The 17,463-nt window shown below is 39.2% G+C and overlaps 1 protein-coding gene across 10 annotated transcripts in view; it reads left to right on the top strand.

Annotated features, from left to right (window-relative positions):
* Positions 1 to 17,463, top strand: part of NEBL (nebulette) — a 406,325-nt gene that overhangs the window by 309,826 nt on the left and 79,036 nt on the right. For 8 of the 10 annotated variants that reach the window (XM_043509413.1, XM_043509418.1, XM_043509414.1 and 5 more), the window contains exons 6-7: positions 3,993 to 4,094; positions 5,301 to 5,402. The exons of the other annotated variants lie outside the window; for them this stretch is intronic. In XM_043509413.1, coding sequence (XP_043365348.1) covers positions 3,993 to 4,094; positions 5,301 to 5,402 — 204 coding nt within the window. The remainder of the gene's footprint in view (positions 1 to 3,992; positions 4,095 to 5,300; positions 5,403 to 17,463) is intronic. 10 annotated transcript variants of the gene reach the window in all.

The following is a 17,463-nucleotide window of genomic DNA, read 5'->3' as shown; positions in this document are numbered from 1 at the left end:
AGTGCAGACTCAAGGGGCTCAGATGGAGAGCCATTAGGGTAATTAGAGTGGAGTTATGGGCCATTTCAAAGTACCAAAATGATTAGTTCACTTTAAGACTAAGGGTCAAATTCTGCCCTCAGCTATGTGTGCACATGTCTGCACAAGTCCTATGTGTGCACAAGTCTTATTGACTTTCGATTGTATATATCAGAGGTAGCAATAGAGGCTTGCACACTTCTTAAAATTCCATTTTGAACACAGGTGAGGGAGAGGGACATGATAAATAACTGCAGAAAGGCATCTGAATCCTTTAATCCTAGGCCTCTTTTACTGAACTCTAAATGTAATATGAAAAATAAATCAGCTGATTGACAGCCAGTGACTAGGCATCCTACATGGCAACTGGTTTAAGTTGCATTTCCCAATGAATGGAAACTATAATGCCAAGTGCCCGTTATAAAATCAAAGCTAAATCATCTCAAAGATGTAGAATGTAAGGACTGAAAGACAGATCCTCAGCTGGTGTAAAATGGGTGCATTTCATTAGACTTTAGTGGACCTGTGCCTATTTAAATGAGCTGGCCCTATAAAAATTAATCAACTAATTATGAGCTAGAGCTGAATATTTTCTGTGCTTTGCAAGTAATTCCAACTATTCAGATAAATCTGGAGAGGCAGAAAGATTTTTTAAATTCAGATTAGCAGTCAGTTCACTACATGTTTCTTTAAAAATATTCAGTGGATGAAGCCACTTTTTATAGCAATTTTCTAAAATGATAGGCTAGTTTACAATTAATAAAACAATATAAAGCTAGCAAGAGTATTTGGTGAGAAATATTTTAACATACCCATAATAACTGCAAAGATGAAATAGATGCAGATTTTTTCCTCTTGTCTCTATTTCTTTTTCTCCCTCACACTCCTCATTAATCTTCTGTTAACTCTCTGCTTATCCTTCTGACTGCTGCCAAAAACTGCTGGAGTCTCAGCAGCAGAGTTCTATACAAAAATAAGTTTGGATGGGCACATCAGACATGGCCAGTCACAGTGAGAGACAAAGAATAGTTCTTGAGCTACCTGTGACATTGTTCTGAAGAGATTAAGAGATTGACAGTTTTTGTATTTAATATTTGCATTATGATTCCAATCCTGACTGGCAGTTATCTCTTCGCATGAGACTGAACAAACAGAGTAAAAGATGGTCCCTGCCCCAAACTGCTAAACCTCTGTCTTTCCCTTTCCTACACAGTAGGTATTTCCTCCATTTCCTTTTCCATTGCTTTTCTTCTTATGTAACAAATTTCTCTTTTCTTTGTTTCATTTTTCTACCTTATTTTCTTTTCCTCTTCCTTCTTGTGATCTTTTTCTTTCACTTCCCATGCTCTGTACCCATGATTGGGGTATAATTGTGCACATTCAGGTGGTGTGTTAGTCGCTCAGGCATCTGTTCCCCTTCTCTAGCAGAATAGTTTTCATTTTACTGTTATAACATAGCACTATATATAAAAAATAAAAATAAAAAAAGCATTTCACTTGACGGAGCAGAATAGCAGCTGTGTAACAGAGGCCAGCACATTGTCCCAGTGGGGAAGGGTCAGCATCCAGAGACTGAGGTTATTCAGGAAATGGGAAACATATTTTTTCTTTCTTTGGCCTATCTCTGACAAACTACTGTTCTGTTGCATAACATTTTTATTCTCACTGGAGTATGACAAGCCACAGAATGGAGTAAATATAGATTGCAGACATTTGTAAAATGTGAGATGACTTTCCCTCAGACATAAATAATGGGTATTCTGGTTTAGGTGCAGGAAGAATAATAATTCACGCAAGGGAAGCTATTGCAATAGGTTTTGAATCAAATATCATTGGAAATGGTGAAATATACAGGATTGTCACTGTCTGATTTTTTTTCCCTCCTTCATCCTGAAACTAGCCATAATCCATTATTTCATGCTATAAATGACCATGTCATTTGGGCGCAATAAGTACCCAAGCTTTCACCACTTCCACCACCGTGGTTTGTGGAACACTGATTTTCCCTTATTTGAATTTACTAGTCACTTTAATCCTAATGTCTGTTTTTAGCACATATGCTGGCCTTTAATTTGCAATTTACATAGATGATAGGGCTCTATTCAAAAACCTGTCCCTGCTGCCTTTGTGGTGTTCACCTCACCTCATGTGGTCATTAGGATTACAGCATATAATTAGCTGAATCCATGTCAAGCTCTGCAATGCAAGTGCTTGTATGTACACGTAGTTTTCTTTAAAAAACAAACTGGTAGCAAACAAGAAACGTTAGTTTTAAGGATGGATGATGATTATGATAGCATTTTACCTGAGTTTAGCTGTTGATTGTACTGTGCCACTCTTTGTGGGTTAAAAATGCTAAAATCTGATTTGTGGGCAAACTGCCAGCAGATTGAAGCCTATTTAGCTTGTCTGCCAGGCTGATACCATATGGATGAAAACTTACTTTCTGGTTGGCTTAAAGATACTTCAAAAATATTTGCAAAAAACGGATAGATGTATTTTCTTTTTTATGCATTCTTTCTACAAACTGTAATGGTTCAGAGCCACTGTTCGTGAACGCTGACCAACCAGCTGAATTTGTTAAAATCATGCACAGATTAAAATACTACATTTGAAAATAGGAATTTTACCTTTAGGTTTCTGATAGCTAAAGTCTCAAGCTGAGGGAATCTCAAAGGAGCCTATGATGCTGAAATATAATACTGAAACATATTGTAAGGTCTTAAGCAACTGAAGAAATTCTAAAAGACCTTGCAGTAATACAGAAATGATGCGGATGCATTGATGCAATGCCAGATTTTATTTTCTGCTCTCTAACTTCCACACAAGGTTTTGATTGGATTGAAGCTTTGAAGTATCAAGGGAAGTTTTCTTGATCATGCAGAATGATTCAACAAAACAACTCATGAAAATTGGCTTGTGACTTGGCACGTGTACTTCTGCAAGGGAGAGAGAAGGTCCAGGGAAAAGAAAACTATAACTTGAGGTCTTGGGACTTTGGAATATTTCAGAGGTCTGTGCAGTTTCCCTATATGCCCTGATAATCTCATTTAAAGGAGAATCTTTGGATGTATCCTGCTCATGCTTGGCCTTCAGACTAAGGCCCTCCTAGCCCATTCATTATATCCCTGGCTTTTTCCTCAGTCAAGAATTTTCTGCCCTGAACATCTCATGCTGAAACATGAAGGAAGATGTCACCTCAATGTAGTGGCTCACCAGGGATCCCTGTTGTTATGTTTGACGGGAGGAGCATTTAATAAAATACCAACTACAATGCTGCAACTCAGAGAGTTTTTCATCTCATTAGGATTTCAATTCCTGTACAGTACAGTAGAGGCCTACTGGACTGTGGGATGCTGTGCAGCACAGGGGGGTATAGAACAAGATTTGCTCATATGAAAAGACTTATTCCTTTCACTGTTAGAATTTTTCTGAAATGCTGTGCCTTTTAACAAAATCATGTGATTCTTTGCAATGCTAACACTTTATTCTAGTGTTAAACAAAACCATTTTTATGCTAACATTATCTTGTATATTTCTGAATGTTTTTCTTTATCTTGTTAATCTGTGTGGGGGGCTTACTAAATAATCCCTAGACAGACAAGGTGGGTGAGGTGATATCTTTTATTGGACCAACTTCTGTTGGTGAGAGAGACAAGCTTTCGAGCTTACACAGAGTTGCTGCTGCTTCTTCTGAAGAGCTCTGTGTAAGCTCAAAAGCTTGACTCTCTCACCAACAGAAGTTGATCTAATAAAAGATATTACCTCACCAACCTTGTGTCTCTAGTATCCTGGGACCAACATGGCTACAACAACACTGCATAAATAATCCCTGTCAAGTAGGACTGGGGTGGAATAAATGATTTTATCTGGAGGTTTATTGCTTTTGGTGGCTGAGTTGAAATAAGTCATTCAAATATGATTTATAAACTTCTAACTCTGTTTTTTAAACACAACTGTCTTTTGTTTGGCAGGTGTCATATAAGAAAGATGTGCAAGATACACACAGATACACTGAAGTGCTGAACAGGCCAGACATAAAGATGGCAAGCAAGATATCAAAGATAATAAGCAATGTATGATCTTCAGTGACTCTTTCTGTCAGTTTTAAAACTTATGGACTGTTTTATTCATTCAAATGTCAATACACCTCTGTCAAAGTGTAAAGAATGCTGGCTAAAATGTTAAAACTTAGACACCTACATTTATATTTAGCCATCTGTGTCTTCCTACATGTTGGGACAGTACCTAGCATGTTGTGGCTCCTATTGTAATAGTATGTAATACAGTTTAATTTTTTTATTGTAGAAAAATTAAACTATCCAGAAGACTGTAAAACCAAGATTTCAAAGGTGATTAGAGATTTTCGTTTCGTAATTTTTAGCTGACCAACTTGATACACCTTAAAGGGCCCTGATTTTCATAGGGTGTGCGTGCAGTACTTTCTAAAACCCAGGCCCCTTTAAGGTGGCTCAAGTTGAGCACCCAGAATCACTAATGTCTTTTGAAAATCTTCACCTTGGTTTTGAATAACTTTGGGACATGTTTTTGCTCTAGTCAGTTGTTTGGTACTGTACCTACTGCCAGAGTTACACTGCCTTCATAGTGTAAAATCCTAATTTAGCCAGTGGACATAGTTTGAGGTGTGTCACAGAATCTTTTGTGGGTACATCTGCATGTTCCTTTTTCAATACATTTTAGAAAGAATGTGCTGTGCATCTGCAGGGGAGTTTGTTCAGCTAGAAATATCATGTAACATGCACCCTGTGGGCCAAAGTCCATCTGTTACACCGTGCAACTCCATTAACTTTAAGGGGATTGCACTGGTATAACTGAGAGTGGTATTTGATCCTTTATTTGAAAGAGGCTGGCACTCTCTCAGCCTAATCTTGTTCTAAAACTATTTTCAGCCTCTAAAAATAATCTTTTTGTAAACTCTGGACCAGATCTTCAGAAATGCTGGTCCACTTTAACTCACTCTGACTTTATTGGGAACAGTGGGAGATCACTATTTCTCAGGCTTAGAGTCTGTATTTGGTTAAACTTGAGACTTGTGAGTGAAGTTCACTGTGTTTCAAATAAAATACATTTACATTTTTACAACAGATAAAGCCTGGGAAGGCCTTCTTTTCAGAGCTGATTAGAGCATTAGTGAGACTAGTGTCAGTTCAGGTCACTTAATGATAGTTTCTGTTTTGTTAACTATAATGCTTGCATTTCCTTTGATAAAACAGAAGCAAATACAGTTTAATTGTGATTACTATTCATTTCTTTTATTAAAGGCTGAATATAAGAAACGAAGAGGAGAAATGAATAAGGAGACTGCTGTACTCGGAAGACCAGATTTTGAGCATGCTAAGGAAGTTTCTAAACTTTTAAGTCAAGTAAGATTGTGTCAATCATTCTACAATTACTTCATTCAGATATCTCATTCCTAGTAACATAATCAAATATTTAATCTTTAAAAGATGATCTGTAATTGCATGAAAATCTGAAGAGAATGTTTCCAAAACTATTTCATACTGAATTGCAGTAACTGGTAAATTTAAGATACTTAGAAAACAGTAGATACAAGTTTTAGACAAAAGAACAATGCGCCGTTTGACTCAATTACAATTTGTCTGCTGTGGAATTGGTGTTGTGCTATTTTATACAGAGTTTCTAGGATTTCAGAAATATTAACTATCTGTAATTTGTGGCCAGATTCTGTGATCCTTACTCACTTTGCATGGTACCTTACTCCATGATTAGTCCCATGAAGTAATTGACTTTTTGTCTGTGCCACTGCTCGCCTTTGTGAGTAAAGGGTCAGAATGCGGTCCTCATAATAAAAAAAAAATCTTTAGTTACTGTTATTCATTAAAATCAAGGAAATGAAAGAATCAAAATTGGAGTTACTTTAGTTCATATTATTTGATTTGATTACTAGACACAGAGCCATGGGGCCCAAAATTCTACCTTCTGTTCTTTTAGTATTCTTTACTGCTGCGATTCAGTCCCATTCCGAAACAAAAATTTTCAACATGCTGAGCCGTTCTTTTCACAAGTTCTTTAGCGCATGGCATATCCCTCACTAGTAATCCAATCAATCTGTACTTAAAGCATTTTCCAAATCAACGGGCAAATTCTGCTTCATGTAGGTGAGCATAACTCCCCTTGATTTGACGAGGTGGTAGTCTTCTCTTGTATTGAAAAGCCATGAGTAGAACAGTACCTTCTAATCTAAATGTATATGCTGAAACAGTATTGTTTGGTTTTAAAGAGGGCATGCTCCTTTTGGTAGGACTAAATATTGCCCCCAGATATCTGCTATGTAATAAGAAATTTCCTGGGAAATTGCCCTTTTTCTTAAAGGGACACTGTTACTCAAAAGCTATAAAGTTTTTTAAAACAATTTTTACTTGCTTTGTCAAGATCAACTTTGAAACTCAAAATGGATTTTGGTTTCCAATAAGATTTATTTCTTCCACTTTGTAATTTATTACATGCTAATTTCTGTGCTGACTGAGTAGGCTTGTTTAATAGATTCCTGATATTTGACTGCATGTTATCACTCATTGCTTTGGAAGCAGCTTGCACTCTCCCATTCACTCTATATAAAGGAACATCTGCTAAGGTGTTTAGGTCTCTGTATCAGTGCTAGGAATCAGAGAAAATGTTAGTTGTTAAATTAATTATGAATGATTTTTGAAAATGTGCACTTCTTGTTTCTTCACTTTCTGTGTGAGAGAGTTCACTGGAAAGTCTGGCTGGGTTGTGTAATGTAGTCAGTCCTTCAGTGGGATGGCTCTCCAGGTGATCATGACCAGTCAGCCTGTCCTCAATTTCACCAGTTTAGCTGGCCAGCAGATCTTCAAATTGCAAGAGTTACAAAAACAAGGGACAAAAATACTTCCAACAAGGACATGCCAGGACAGGTCCTATAAACAGGGATACTGCACTTCCCTGTGACAGCTGCATCTGTAGCAGGCTTCAACTTTCAAACTTCAAGCTGTTTTTGATGCATCCATGTTTAAAACACAGAGAGAGCAACAACAAAACCAGAGAACGAAACCATGGCTAGTTTTTGTTAATCAAAAGAAATGTGGGATTTTTCACATAACTGTAATCCCAAAAAATGCCTGAATTTCATCTTTGAACAAAGACCACACATGGCAAATGTCACCCCAAAGTGACTGATTAGAAAATGTATGAGCATGTGAAAATATCATTTTATCTTGGAAAGTATTTCATGACCTTAACATAGTGTTCAATATTGGCACAACTGCTGTGATTGTTAGTAACCATCACAGTAATAAAACAGTATTAGCTATAGCCTAGTCTGGTGCTGAGCCAGTTTCACCATGCAGAACCCAAATTCAATGCACTTCCATCTCTCCTTTCTTATTCTTGGGATTCTCTCTTGAACAGAAACTGCTAGTCGTACTAAACTGGAGGTTTTGTGATGCAGTCACATGACTATTGGGGACTATGATGGAAGCTAAATTCCACTTGTGATCTTCCTACAATGGCAGAGTTGCCAGGCCTTCAGGATTGTCCTGGAGTCTCCAGGAATTAAAGATTATTCTTTAATTAAGCATTATATCATGATGAAACCTTCAGGAATACTCCCCACCAAAATTGGCAACCCTATGCAATGTTGAACCAATGGTATGCAATGTACATTTCATTAACACATACTAGAGCAGAGCAGCTGAAACAGCCTAGCACACATTGGAGCTGGTCCTTATTGTAAATCAGATGAGCCAGTTGAGGATGGGAAGGTGGCATATGTGAACTTTTATGTCACATGTATGGTGAAGTGTATGTATTCTATTATATATATGTTTTCATGCCACACTAATCATCATAGCACCTTCCAGTAGTGCATCAAGCAACATAGCTACACATCTGTCACATGTTGTTTGTTCTCTCATCTTTTTCCCAGAGGGAGAAGCACAGGGAGTGGAATGTCCTGTTGTTCTTAAATATTCCTGTTGTTATGTGTTTATACTAGACAAGGCAAGATCAAAGAAATGAACCTTGCTTTTGGAGTGGAAAGTGGTGAGGTTTGTGATAGTCCTTAGTTTCTGGTGGAATTCATTCCACAGTCTTGGACCATCCCAGGGAGGGTTCTTTCTTTCACACAGACACGTTTTACTCTGTTGTTGAGAGTTCCATTGTACCACAGGAGTGAAGTTGTCAATTCCAGTCTTCATCTCAGAGCTTTAAGCAGTCTTTTAGGTATCCTGGGCCTAGGCCATAGATCACTTTAATAAGGACTGAGACCGCTAAATCAATTCATAATTCTATGGAAAGCCAGTTTAGAAAGCAGAGGACAGGTATGATGTGCTCACGATAGCCTGTGTTGCTGAGGAGATGGGCTGCAGCATTTTGTACCAGTTGGAGTTTCCTAAGTGCTGAATACTTCATGCCAAGATATATCACATTGTTAAATTCCTACCAAGAGATGACAAAGGCATGAATAACCAAGGCAAGGTCTTCATCCACCAGAATGGGATGGAGTCTCTTAGATAACTGGAGATTATAGAAAGCATTACTTGCAGCCATTGTGATATGAGAGCTCAGCATCCACGGGAAACCAAGAATACTCCTAGACTATGGACTTAATTGAGTAATTGTGGATTTGAACCTGCAATCAAAAGAAACTTCACCGTAGCTGCAAACTCCTCAAAATACTTTCCTCTGCTCACCAGCATAAGCTCAGTTACCATGGGTTCAGCTTCAGCCAGTTGTTCATCCATGAGCTGATCTCATTCAAGGACTGGGCCATTTTGGTGGAAGTGGTGTGGTTGTATGTGGTGAAGACAGGTGGAGTTGCGTGTCAGCTGTATATTGCTGGCACTTGAGTTCATGTTGTCCAGTTAACCTAGTGGTCGCATGTATCAGGACTGACAATCCTGGTGTTCACAAAGTATACATTCTTTTTATTTGTCTTCTGCTTCTTGAACCTTTGGATTTCACATTTTTTAGCAGCCAGGAGGGCTAGAAACTTTTTTTTTCTCAAATGAAAGCTGAGATTCTCAGGTAATCACATTACTCCAGGAGCTGGGGCTTCAAGAAAAATATCAAATATTCCAAGACTCATGATGTAATTGTGAGCATTGGTGACACGGGTGAAAGTAGGACAGGAAGATGATGATGTGTTTTAGTGTTGTATGTGTGTGTAGACAGTGCAATGAGTACAGACAAGGAGAGGTCAGGTGGTGTGGGTGTAACCAAGGGAAAAAGGAAACAAGGGCATGGTAGCTGAACAGAGTGAAGAAGATAGTGTTTGACTGACACTCAAGACTGTGCCAAATCAGGGTCTTTTTTAAAAAAAAAAAAAAAGAAGTAAATCATGTGACACTCAACCCCCAAATGGTGGTGTCACTGGATTAGTGAATTTACCCACACCACCATCTTTCCCTCTCTTACAGTTTAATAAGCATTAAAAGTAGAAACTTAATAGGACCCTGTGAGCAAATGAAGCTTTAGTATTTCTTTTCTGATTATTATAAGGCAAATATTATAATTTAGACTATTCTTTATTTTATAATTATAATCTCTATCCTGAAAGCACTGAGGTTGTTTTTGTCCAGCTATACCAGAAGAAAGACGGGAGACACTTGGTATGGCTAATTAGGCCACAACTTTATTATTAGATCTCTGGGACTACCCGGCAGATTAAAGTGTGCAGTGCAGTGAACTACATGATCATTTCAATGTTTACCTGGATGCTTCCATTAGCCCCCCCGCCCTTTCCATCCTGGTCCCCAGCCAACCTGTTGCTGGAACCTTACCAACCCCCCTCAAATGAGGGTCAAGGTAGGCTATAAAGGGGGGGAGGGTTGGATCCCTGCCATACCAATTATGAGCAATTTGAACTCCCCTCCTCCCCACCCTCCATTCCACTCCTTTAACAAACACCTCATTTAAATCATTTACCAAACCATTTATCTGGTCATTGTATCCCCTCTGTACTGGATACCTGCACTGGACGTACGGCCCACACTTACATAGTGAGTTGTGATATCATAGTCTAACTCCCATTCCCTACTCACCCTAACAAAGCCCCCCCGAACCCACTGTGGGGAAGGTGGAGAATCCTCCACTCCGCCTTGGCCAATCTGGTGGTGAGAGAAAAATTCCTTCCCAGGCCCCCAAGAAAGGAACAACTAGCATAATGCCCACAGCCAGTCGTGACCAAACCTGTATTTTGCCACTTCCAAGGCTGGGAGGGTGGGTGCTGCTCTGTCTAACTGGGGAAAAAAGGGCTTCTCCTGCCAGGCTTGCTCTTTATCAGCTCCCTTCTCTTCTGGTCCCTGGAGGATGAGTCAGCATCGCCATGCTCACCCGCTTTGCTTCTGCAGCAGCATCCATGCTTCTCTATCCCCCACACCCTTTAAGCAGTATATACCTCTTCCCCCAGCAAGCCAGACAATACCACCCCCCCACGCTTAAGGTGCAGTGTGGTCAATCTCCTCAATTCTATCTAAAATTAGCTTTAAAATAATCCACTGATAAAATTCAATATTAAATACTCCCATTATGATGTATAATAATTGGTTTATGGTAATAAACACTTTTGAATATTTGTATTTTACATTAGATCAATTTGATGTTAATTGTTTAAGGGGGGAAATGATTAGAGCTAGGATTTTGTGTAAAATATACTTTATATTGGTATATCAGTAGACATAATACTGTGTTACTGGGATGTTTAAATCATGAAGAGAAGCCCTAAGATTTTTTTCTCTTAATTTCTTAGCCTAAACTCAGTTAGTAATTGAAGGAACTGACTCTTCCATACGCTAAACATTTCATTTAACTCTATGCTTACATTACATTTCTTTCAGTATCTAGGTGTCTAACAAGTTTTTAATTTTCTTGGTATGTTTTTGTGTAGTCATGAGGAAATGCTTTTGTTGCAAGTGTCCGCTTTTTATGCTGGTATATTCTGGGATCCCAGTGGCTGAACGATTTAGATTTTGTAGGTTCTTCGTAAATCTAAACAGCAGGTGATGCCATCCACTTATGAAACTGAACACTCTATCTGAGCAGCTTTGAACTGCAGATTTGATTTTGGAATGTTTCCGTGGAGCATCAAAAGACACTCTTCTGTCTATCTGCAATACTGATTTTTACAGCATTTGTGCAAGGCTAGTGAGAAAATTGTTTATCTGAGCTTTATTTGATGCCAGTGGGATCATCAGGGATGTTATGTGAAAGATCTGCTAAGTCTGCTCATTCTTGAGCAACAATTAGATTGCCAATCCCACACATTTTCTTTAAATTAATTCCCCCCATCCTAAAGAAATAAACAAACAAAAGACCTTAAGTAAGATGGTAAATAAATATCCATTAATTTAAAATGACATAATTAGCATCATTTTTAAAAATTCATGACAGTCATAAATAAGCTTCCACCAACATCCTTAATTTTGACTCCCACATCCTTGCTCACTGTCCTATTCACGTTACAGCATAGCTAGGGATGACATCTTGAGAATTTTTTAAGGTAATTGACTAAGAATGTTTTTGTTTTTAATTAATACCTTTTCTTTCAATTTCATTTTATTTCTTGAAGCTACATTTTCTCCTTTCTTCCAAAAGAAAGCTAAAACAATTCTCAAATCCCACCCGCTAGTTCCCCTGATGACTTTTTAATTTGCCTGTTCTTCTCCCTCTCTCTCTTCGCCGAGTTTCTGGCCCTTCCTTAAAAAGGAGAAAAATAGGAAAAGAAAAATAAGTAACAAGAGAAAGGTACTATGAGTTTAGTATCCAACAAGATGTTTCCCCTGTGGCTAATGAGAGTTATAATACTACTGGGACAGATCTTCAGATGCTGTTGGGGTCACCTTACATTACTGCACTGCTTGCGTTTCTCCCTGAAGTGATGTGCTCTGCATTGGAGTCGAGAGCGGAGGCAATGATGTAATGCGACAAGACAGCTGGGCCTGGAGGTAATGGGAGATCGCTCCCCACAGTATGAACTTTTACAATCAGAGAGGCGGACAGGCCTCTTAACGTTGGGACACTCATGCACGTAGGCACCAGTGAGGAGCCCATTGTGGCCTGTGATTCACTCATTCTTACACAAGCCTGCCCAATGACTTAATTAGAAACAATGCTGCAGAATGCTAATGATAATTTATTACTGAAATATCAAAATTGAAATGTACTATTACAAACTCCATGTTGACCAGGGCCTCAGATCACAGCAGCTGTGGGATGACAAACTAGTTGCATGGAGAGATCCTGTTTGCTCTGATGATTTCACACTTAGCAACAATATTAAAGGCCATATTATGCACTCGGTATGAACAACTTGATGTCATTTGTTGATGATATGATGTAGCCCTAAGTAATTCAGTGTTTATACTCGTGTACAATGACTGTACAATGTACTCTGGTCCTCTGGGAATAGTAAGAGGGTTGCATTTGCCACACTGATCTGACTCCTGTATTAGGTGGCTTACTGATTTGGGCTTTCCAATGGAGCACTAATTCTGTCAGATTTGTATTAAGAGCCACACTGGAGATATATTTTTTTAAAAAGGAAAATCCTGTAATGTATCCATATATATTTTTATAGTGAATATGAAATTGCCTTTGATAAAGTGTTTGTCCTTGCATGCACATAGGTGCACTTGCAATTGATCCAAACCTAATGCAAATATCTAGCAATGTGAACCAGATGAATCTACCATGCAGCCTGATTAATTATTGTAAGTGTCTGTACCAAGCTTACTTTAGCACAAGTTCTTTTCATGATAGGTAGCTAAACAGAAGTTTCTTGTTGATTGGGAGATTGATGACATATGTGATAAAGTCCAATAAAAGCTTTTAATACCATCCAAATAAGTCGACTCATTAATATAACCAAACATAAAGCAATGTAGCGTGAGTTAGATTTTACAATTGATAGCATACTCACAGATCCTTAAACCTCATGAAAAACAAAGAGAAAAATTCAGGCAATGGAGCACATCAGAGTAGGGCACCAACCAATTGGCACAGTTTCAGGACCTGATGCACCCAACATTTAGGGAATGAAGTCATATCTTTTATACCCATCCTTTATGTAACCATACAGATACAGTACATATTTGACCCTTTTATGTATGTTCGTAAACTTATTCCTGCCCCTATCCTGTGGGACACGAATAAATCCTGTGGCATTCTGGGTATCCATAGTTATACTTCTGATCACTGACCTAAATATTTGTGTCAATCAGTTTCATAATAAATCATATACGGCAATGCGGTCTAACTGCCTTGTTACTATAGTACAAAATTTTTCAAAAGCCCACAAACTGTCCCCCTATTTCAAGTTAACTTTTGCAAGCTTATGGTGTTACCTGTCATTCTATGGTCATTTGTTTATCACATAGAATGTGAAGGCATACTTCTTGGATTGGGGTTAAGTTCTCAGGCATACATTAACTAACTTAAAAATCAAGCCTATCACACCAGACCTCACACTAATTAAAACAGGCCTTTTTACTATAGCAAAGCCTAACAACCCAATTATATCTCTTACTTGCCCCCAAGCTTGTTTCAATCTAATAAATATTAAACATATCAGTATTATACCCAATAATGTCATTACTAATAAAAGGGTGAAATATCAAATTTAGAGATCAAACAGAGCCATAGGTCAACAACCAGAAGTCAATAGATATTCATTCCCAGAGTCAGTCAGTCTGCTAGTTTATAAAGTTTTTCATGTTTTCACAAAAAGTTTCTTTTTTAAAAAATACAGTATTTTGGAATTTGCTTCCTTTCAGAAAGAAGTCTGGTTTCTCTGATAGTAATGCAGATCTTGAATGTATATAATTCATAGTGTTTTTTCAAGTGTCTGGCTTTTTGTTTTTTATTATTCCTATTAATCAAATATTGGAAATGGTACCTAAATATAATATGGTGGTATAAACTAAAACGGGAGGTGATTATTTTGAAAACATGGAAAAAAAATTTTTAAAAGAAGAAGACTCTTCCCTGTATAAAATTTGACAAAAAATTAAATTTTTGAAAACAGAACTTTTGAGGTGTTTTAATTACTTTATGGGACACTGATATGGGAATAAAGACAAAAAGCTGCATACTAATTGCAGAGTGAGGCAGAAGATAATGGATGTAAAGTAGGTTTAGATATCTGGTGTCTGATTTATAGTCACAAAAATAACATAATTCAGAATCAATGCTGAACCTTATTTTGCTCTGTTATGCTCAGCAGTTGCAAAGTATTAAGGCATTGTATGTAAAGTTTCCAGATGTTTGACCCAGGTACTGGCTATGCACGATATGATGGGTTGAAGATGGAAGTTTAGTATTCTCTGAATTTATTTGTGCAGGTTTAAATTAAATGTTGAGGTGTATTTTTTACTTTTTAAAAATAGTTTATCTACTTTAAATGTGGTTGCCTGCACATTTTACCCCTGTCTTTTCCCTTTTTAAAAAAAATCCAAACCTCACAGATAGAGATTTAGTTTAGCTTCACAACACTCCAATGAAATAGACACTGTCCCCATTTTTAGGTGAAGAAACTGAGGCACTGATGGATTTTGTGTTATCAAAGGTCACAAAGAAAATATGTTGCAGAGCTGGGAATGTAACTCAGGGCTCCAGTTGCCCAGCCTTATACAAACTGGATGAAATACTGGCCTTATTGGCATGAATGGGAAAACTTGTATTAGCTCAATGAGGTCTGAATTTCACTCCAGTTCATTCTATAACTGAGGGAATAATTTACAACAAATAGTTTTATTTCCTCCCGTTTTATCTATTCAAAAGTATTTTACATTTTTGTAAAAAAAAAATCTCTGTGAGGTATTCAACAGTCTATATTTGCTACTCAAATAGTGTTAGTTGTGTTTAGTCAGGTAAATCAGTGATTTTATTATTTTTTGTTTATATAAGCACTTTGGTGAAAATGTTTGTGTGGACAAATCTAAAAGTTTAATTCTATGCCAGTGAAATTCAGTCAGATGAAAGTTAGTGGAAAACCAGCACATAACGGGCATAGGTGTGGCTGAAGTGAGTTCATTTCTAAATTCAAGTGCATAGTCCTGACGACATTTTTGAGTGGATGTATGATCCCAGATGTGCCCAGCTGTCCTGTACCCTTTCCACAAGAATGTGCTATCAACAATAGTGTAATTAGTGGGTGATACTGGAAATATATTTCTTTTTATTACTTTTGTGTAAAATCATTTTTGACTATTAACCTACTGTGACAAAGTTCCTCCTCTACCTTGGTGGGTCTTGCACTTATTGGCGAATTTCCTCGCCTTGGAGCTTTACAGCAGCCCTCAGCTTGGCCGTTTTTCTGAACCCACAGTCCAGGTCGACGATTCCTGTGTCTGACCAGGAGTTGGGAGGTTTGGGGGGGAATCCGGGCCCGCCCTCTACTCCAGGTTCCAGCCCAGGGTCTGTGGAATGCAGCTGTCTAGAGTGCCTCCTGGAACAGCTGTGCGACAGCTACAACTCCCTGGGCTACTTCCCTATGGCCTCCTCCCAACACCTTCTTTATCCTCACCATAGGACCTTCCTCCTGGTGTCTGATAATGCTTGTACTCCTCAGTCCTTCAACAGTCCGTGTTCTCACTCTCAGCTCCTAGTGCCTCTTGCTCCCAGCTCCTCACATGCACACCACAAACTGAAATGAGCTCCTTTTTAAACCCAGGTGCCCTGATTAGCCTGCCTTAATTGATTCTAGCAGCTTCTTGATTGGCTGCAGGTGTTCTAATCAGTCTGTCTGTCTTAATTGTCTCTAGAAGGTTCCTGTTTGTTCTGGAACCTTCCCTGTTACCTTACCCATGGAAAAGGGACCTACTTAACCTGGGGCTAATATATCTGCCTTCTATTACTTTCCTGTAGCCATCCGGTCCGACCCTGTCACATATCCCCCCCTCTGCTCAACGCTACGGGGTTGGGCAACTTGGGACATCAGGCAGTGTACTCGTGACAAGCCATCTGCATTGCCATGGTGGCTTCCAGCCCTGTGTTGTATGGTGAATTGGAAAGGTTGTAGGGACAGGAACCATCTGGTCACCCTTACATTCTTCTCTTTATTTCTCTTCATCCACTGGAGGGGTGCATGGTCGGTCACAAGGGTAAACTGTCATCCCAGAAGGTAATAACGTAGTGTTTCCATGGATCATTTCACAGCTAGGCACTCTCTTTCAACCACGGCATACTTCAGCTCTCTCGGGAGGAGTTTCCTGCTGAGGTAGAGGATTGGGTGGTGTTCATCTGCGACCATCTGTGATAGGACAGCTCCCAATCCTACTTCAGATGCATCTGTTTGTAAAATGAATTCTTTGCTGAAGTCTGGGGCTATAAGCATGGGGTTACTGCAGAAGGCTGTCTGTAGATCCATGAATACTTTCTCTGCGGCATCTGTCCACTTCACCATGTCTGGACCCCAGGCTTTTATCAGGTCTGTCAGGGGACTCGCTCTGGTAGCAAAATGGGGAATAAATCATCGGAAGTAAACCACCACACCCAGGAATGCCCGGACTTGCTTTTTCTGATTTGGCCAGGCCCAATTTTGGATAGCCCTTTAGTTTTAGTTGGGGCTTGACCATGTCCTTTCCTACAATGTAGCAAAGGTATTTAGCCTCGGCTAGCCCTATAGCACACTTTACTGGGTTGGCTGTGAGGCCAGCCCGTCTTAGCATGTCCAGAACCGCTTCCACCTTTCCTAAGTGGGTTTCCCAATCGGGGGTGTGAATAATCACATCATCCAGGTATGCCACTGCATAACTGGTATGGGACCGTAGGAGCTTGTCCATAAGACGCTGGAAGGTGGCAGGTGCCCCATGCAGTCCAAAAGGAAGAACAGTATATTGAAACAGACCCTCTGGTGTAGAGAATGCCGTCTTTTCTTTCGCATCTTTGGCAAGGGGAATCTGCCAGTATCCCTTTGTTAAATCAAGGGTGATCAAAAATTGAGCATTGCCTAGGCGGTCAATAACTCATTGATGCGGGATATGGGGTATGCATCGAATTTGGATATCTCATTCAACTGGCAAAAGTCATTACAAAACCTAGTGGTGCTATCAGGTTTGGGCACCAACACAATCGGGCTTGACCACTGACTATGGGACTCTTCGATGACTCCCAGCTCCAACATCCTTTTTACCCCTGCCTTGATCTCCTCCCTTTTTGCTGCTGGAACCCGATAGGGCCTTAAAGTTACCTTTTCCCCAGGGTCTGTGATGATGTGGTGATATGCTTCGGTGGTCCGGCCTGGTTTGGTTGAAAACACGTCCTGGTATCAGTTGATGACAAGAACTGCCTTAATTGAATCAATAGAATCAATTAAGGCAGTTCTAGTATCTCCTCCGGACTCTGGGACTCAGTTTGTAACCCCTGTCGTGCAAGATGGATGAGGTCATATAATTGGGACCGCATGGTTTTGTTTTCCTGGTACCTCCACTCATGATATTGCTGGGC

This window comes from Dermochelys coriacea, chromosome 2, assembly GCF_009764565.3.
Source record: "Dermochelys coriacea isolate rDerCor1 chromosome 2, rDerCor1.pri.v4, whole genome shotgun sequence".
NCBI classification, from domain to species: domain Eukaryota; kingdom Metazoa; phylum Chordata; order Testudines; family Dermochelyidae; genus Dermochelys; species Dermochelys coriacea.
Note: the sequence above shows the minus strand (reverse complement) of the source record. Positions and strands in the feature narration are given on the sequence as shown.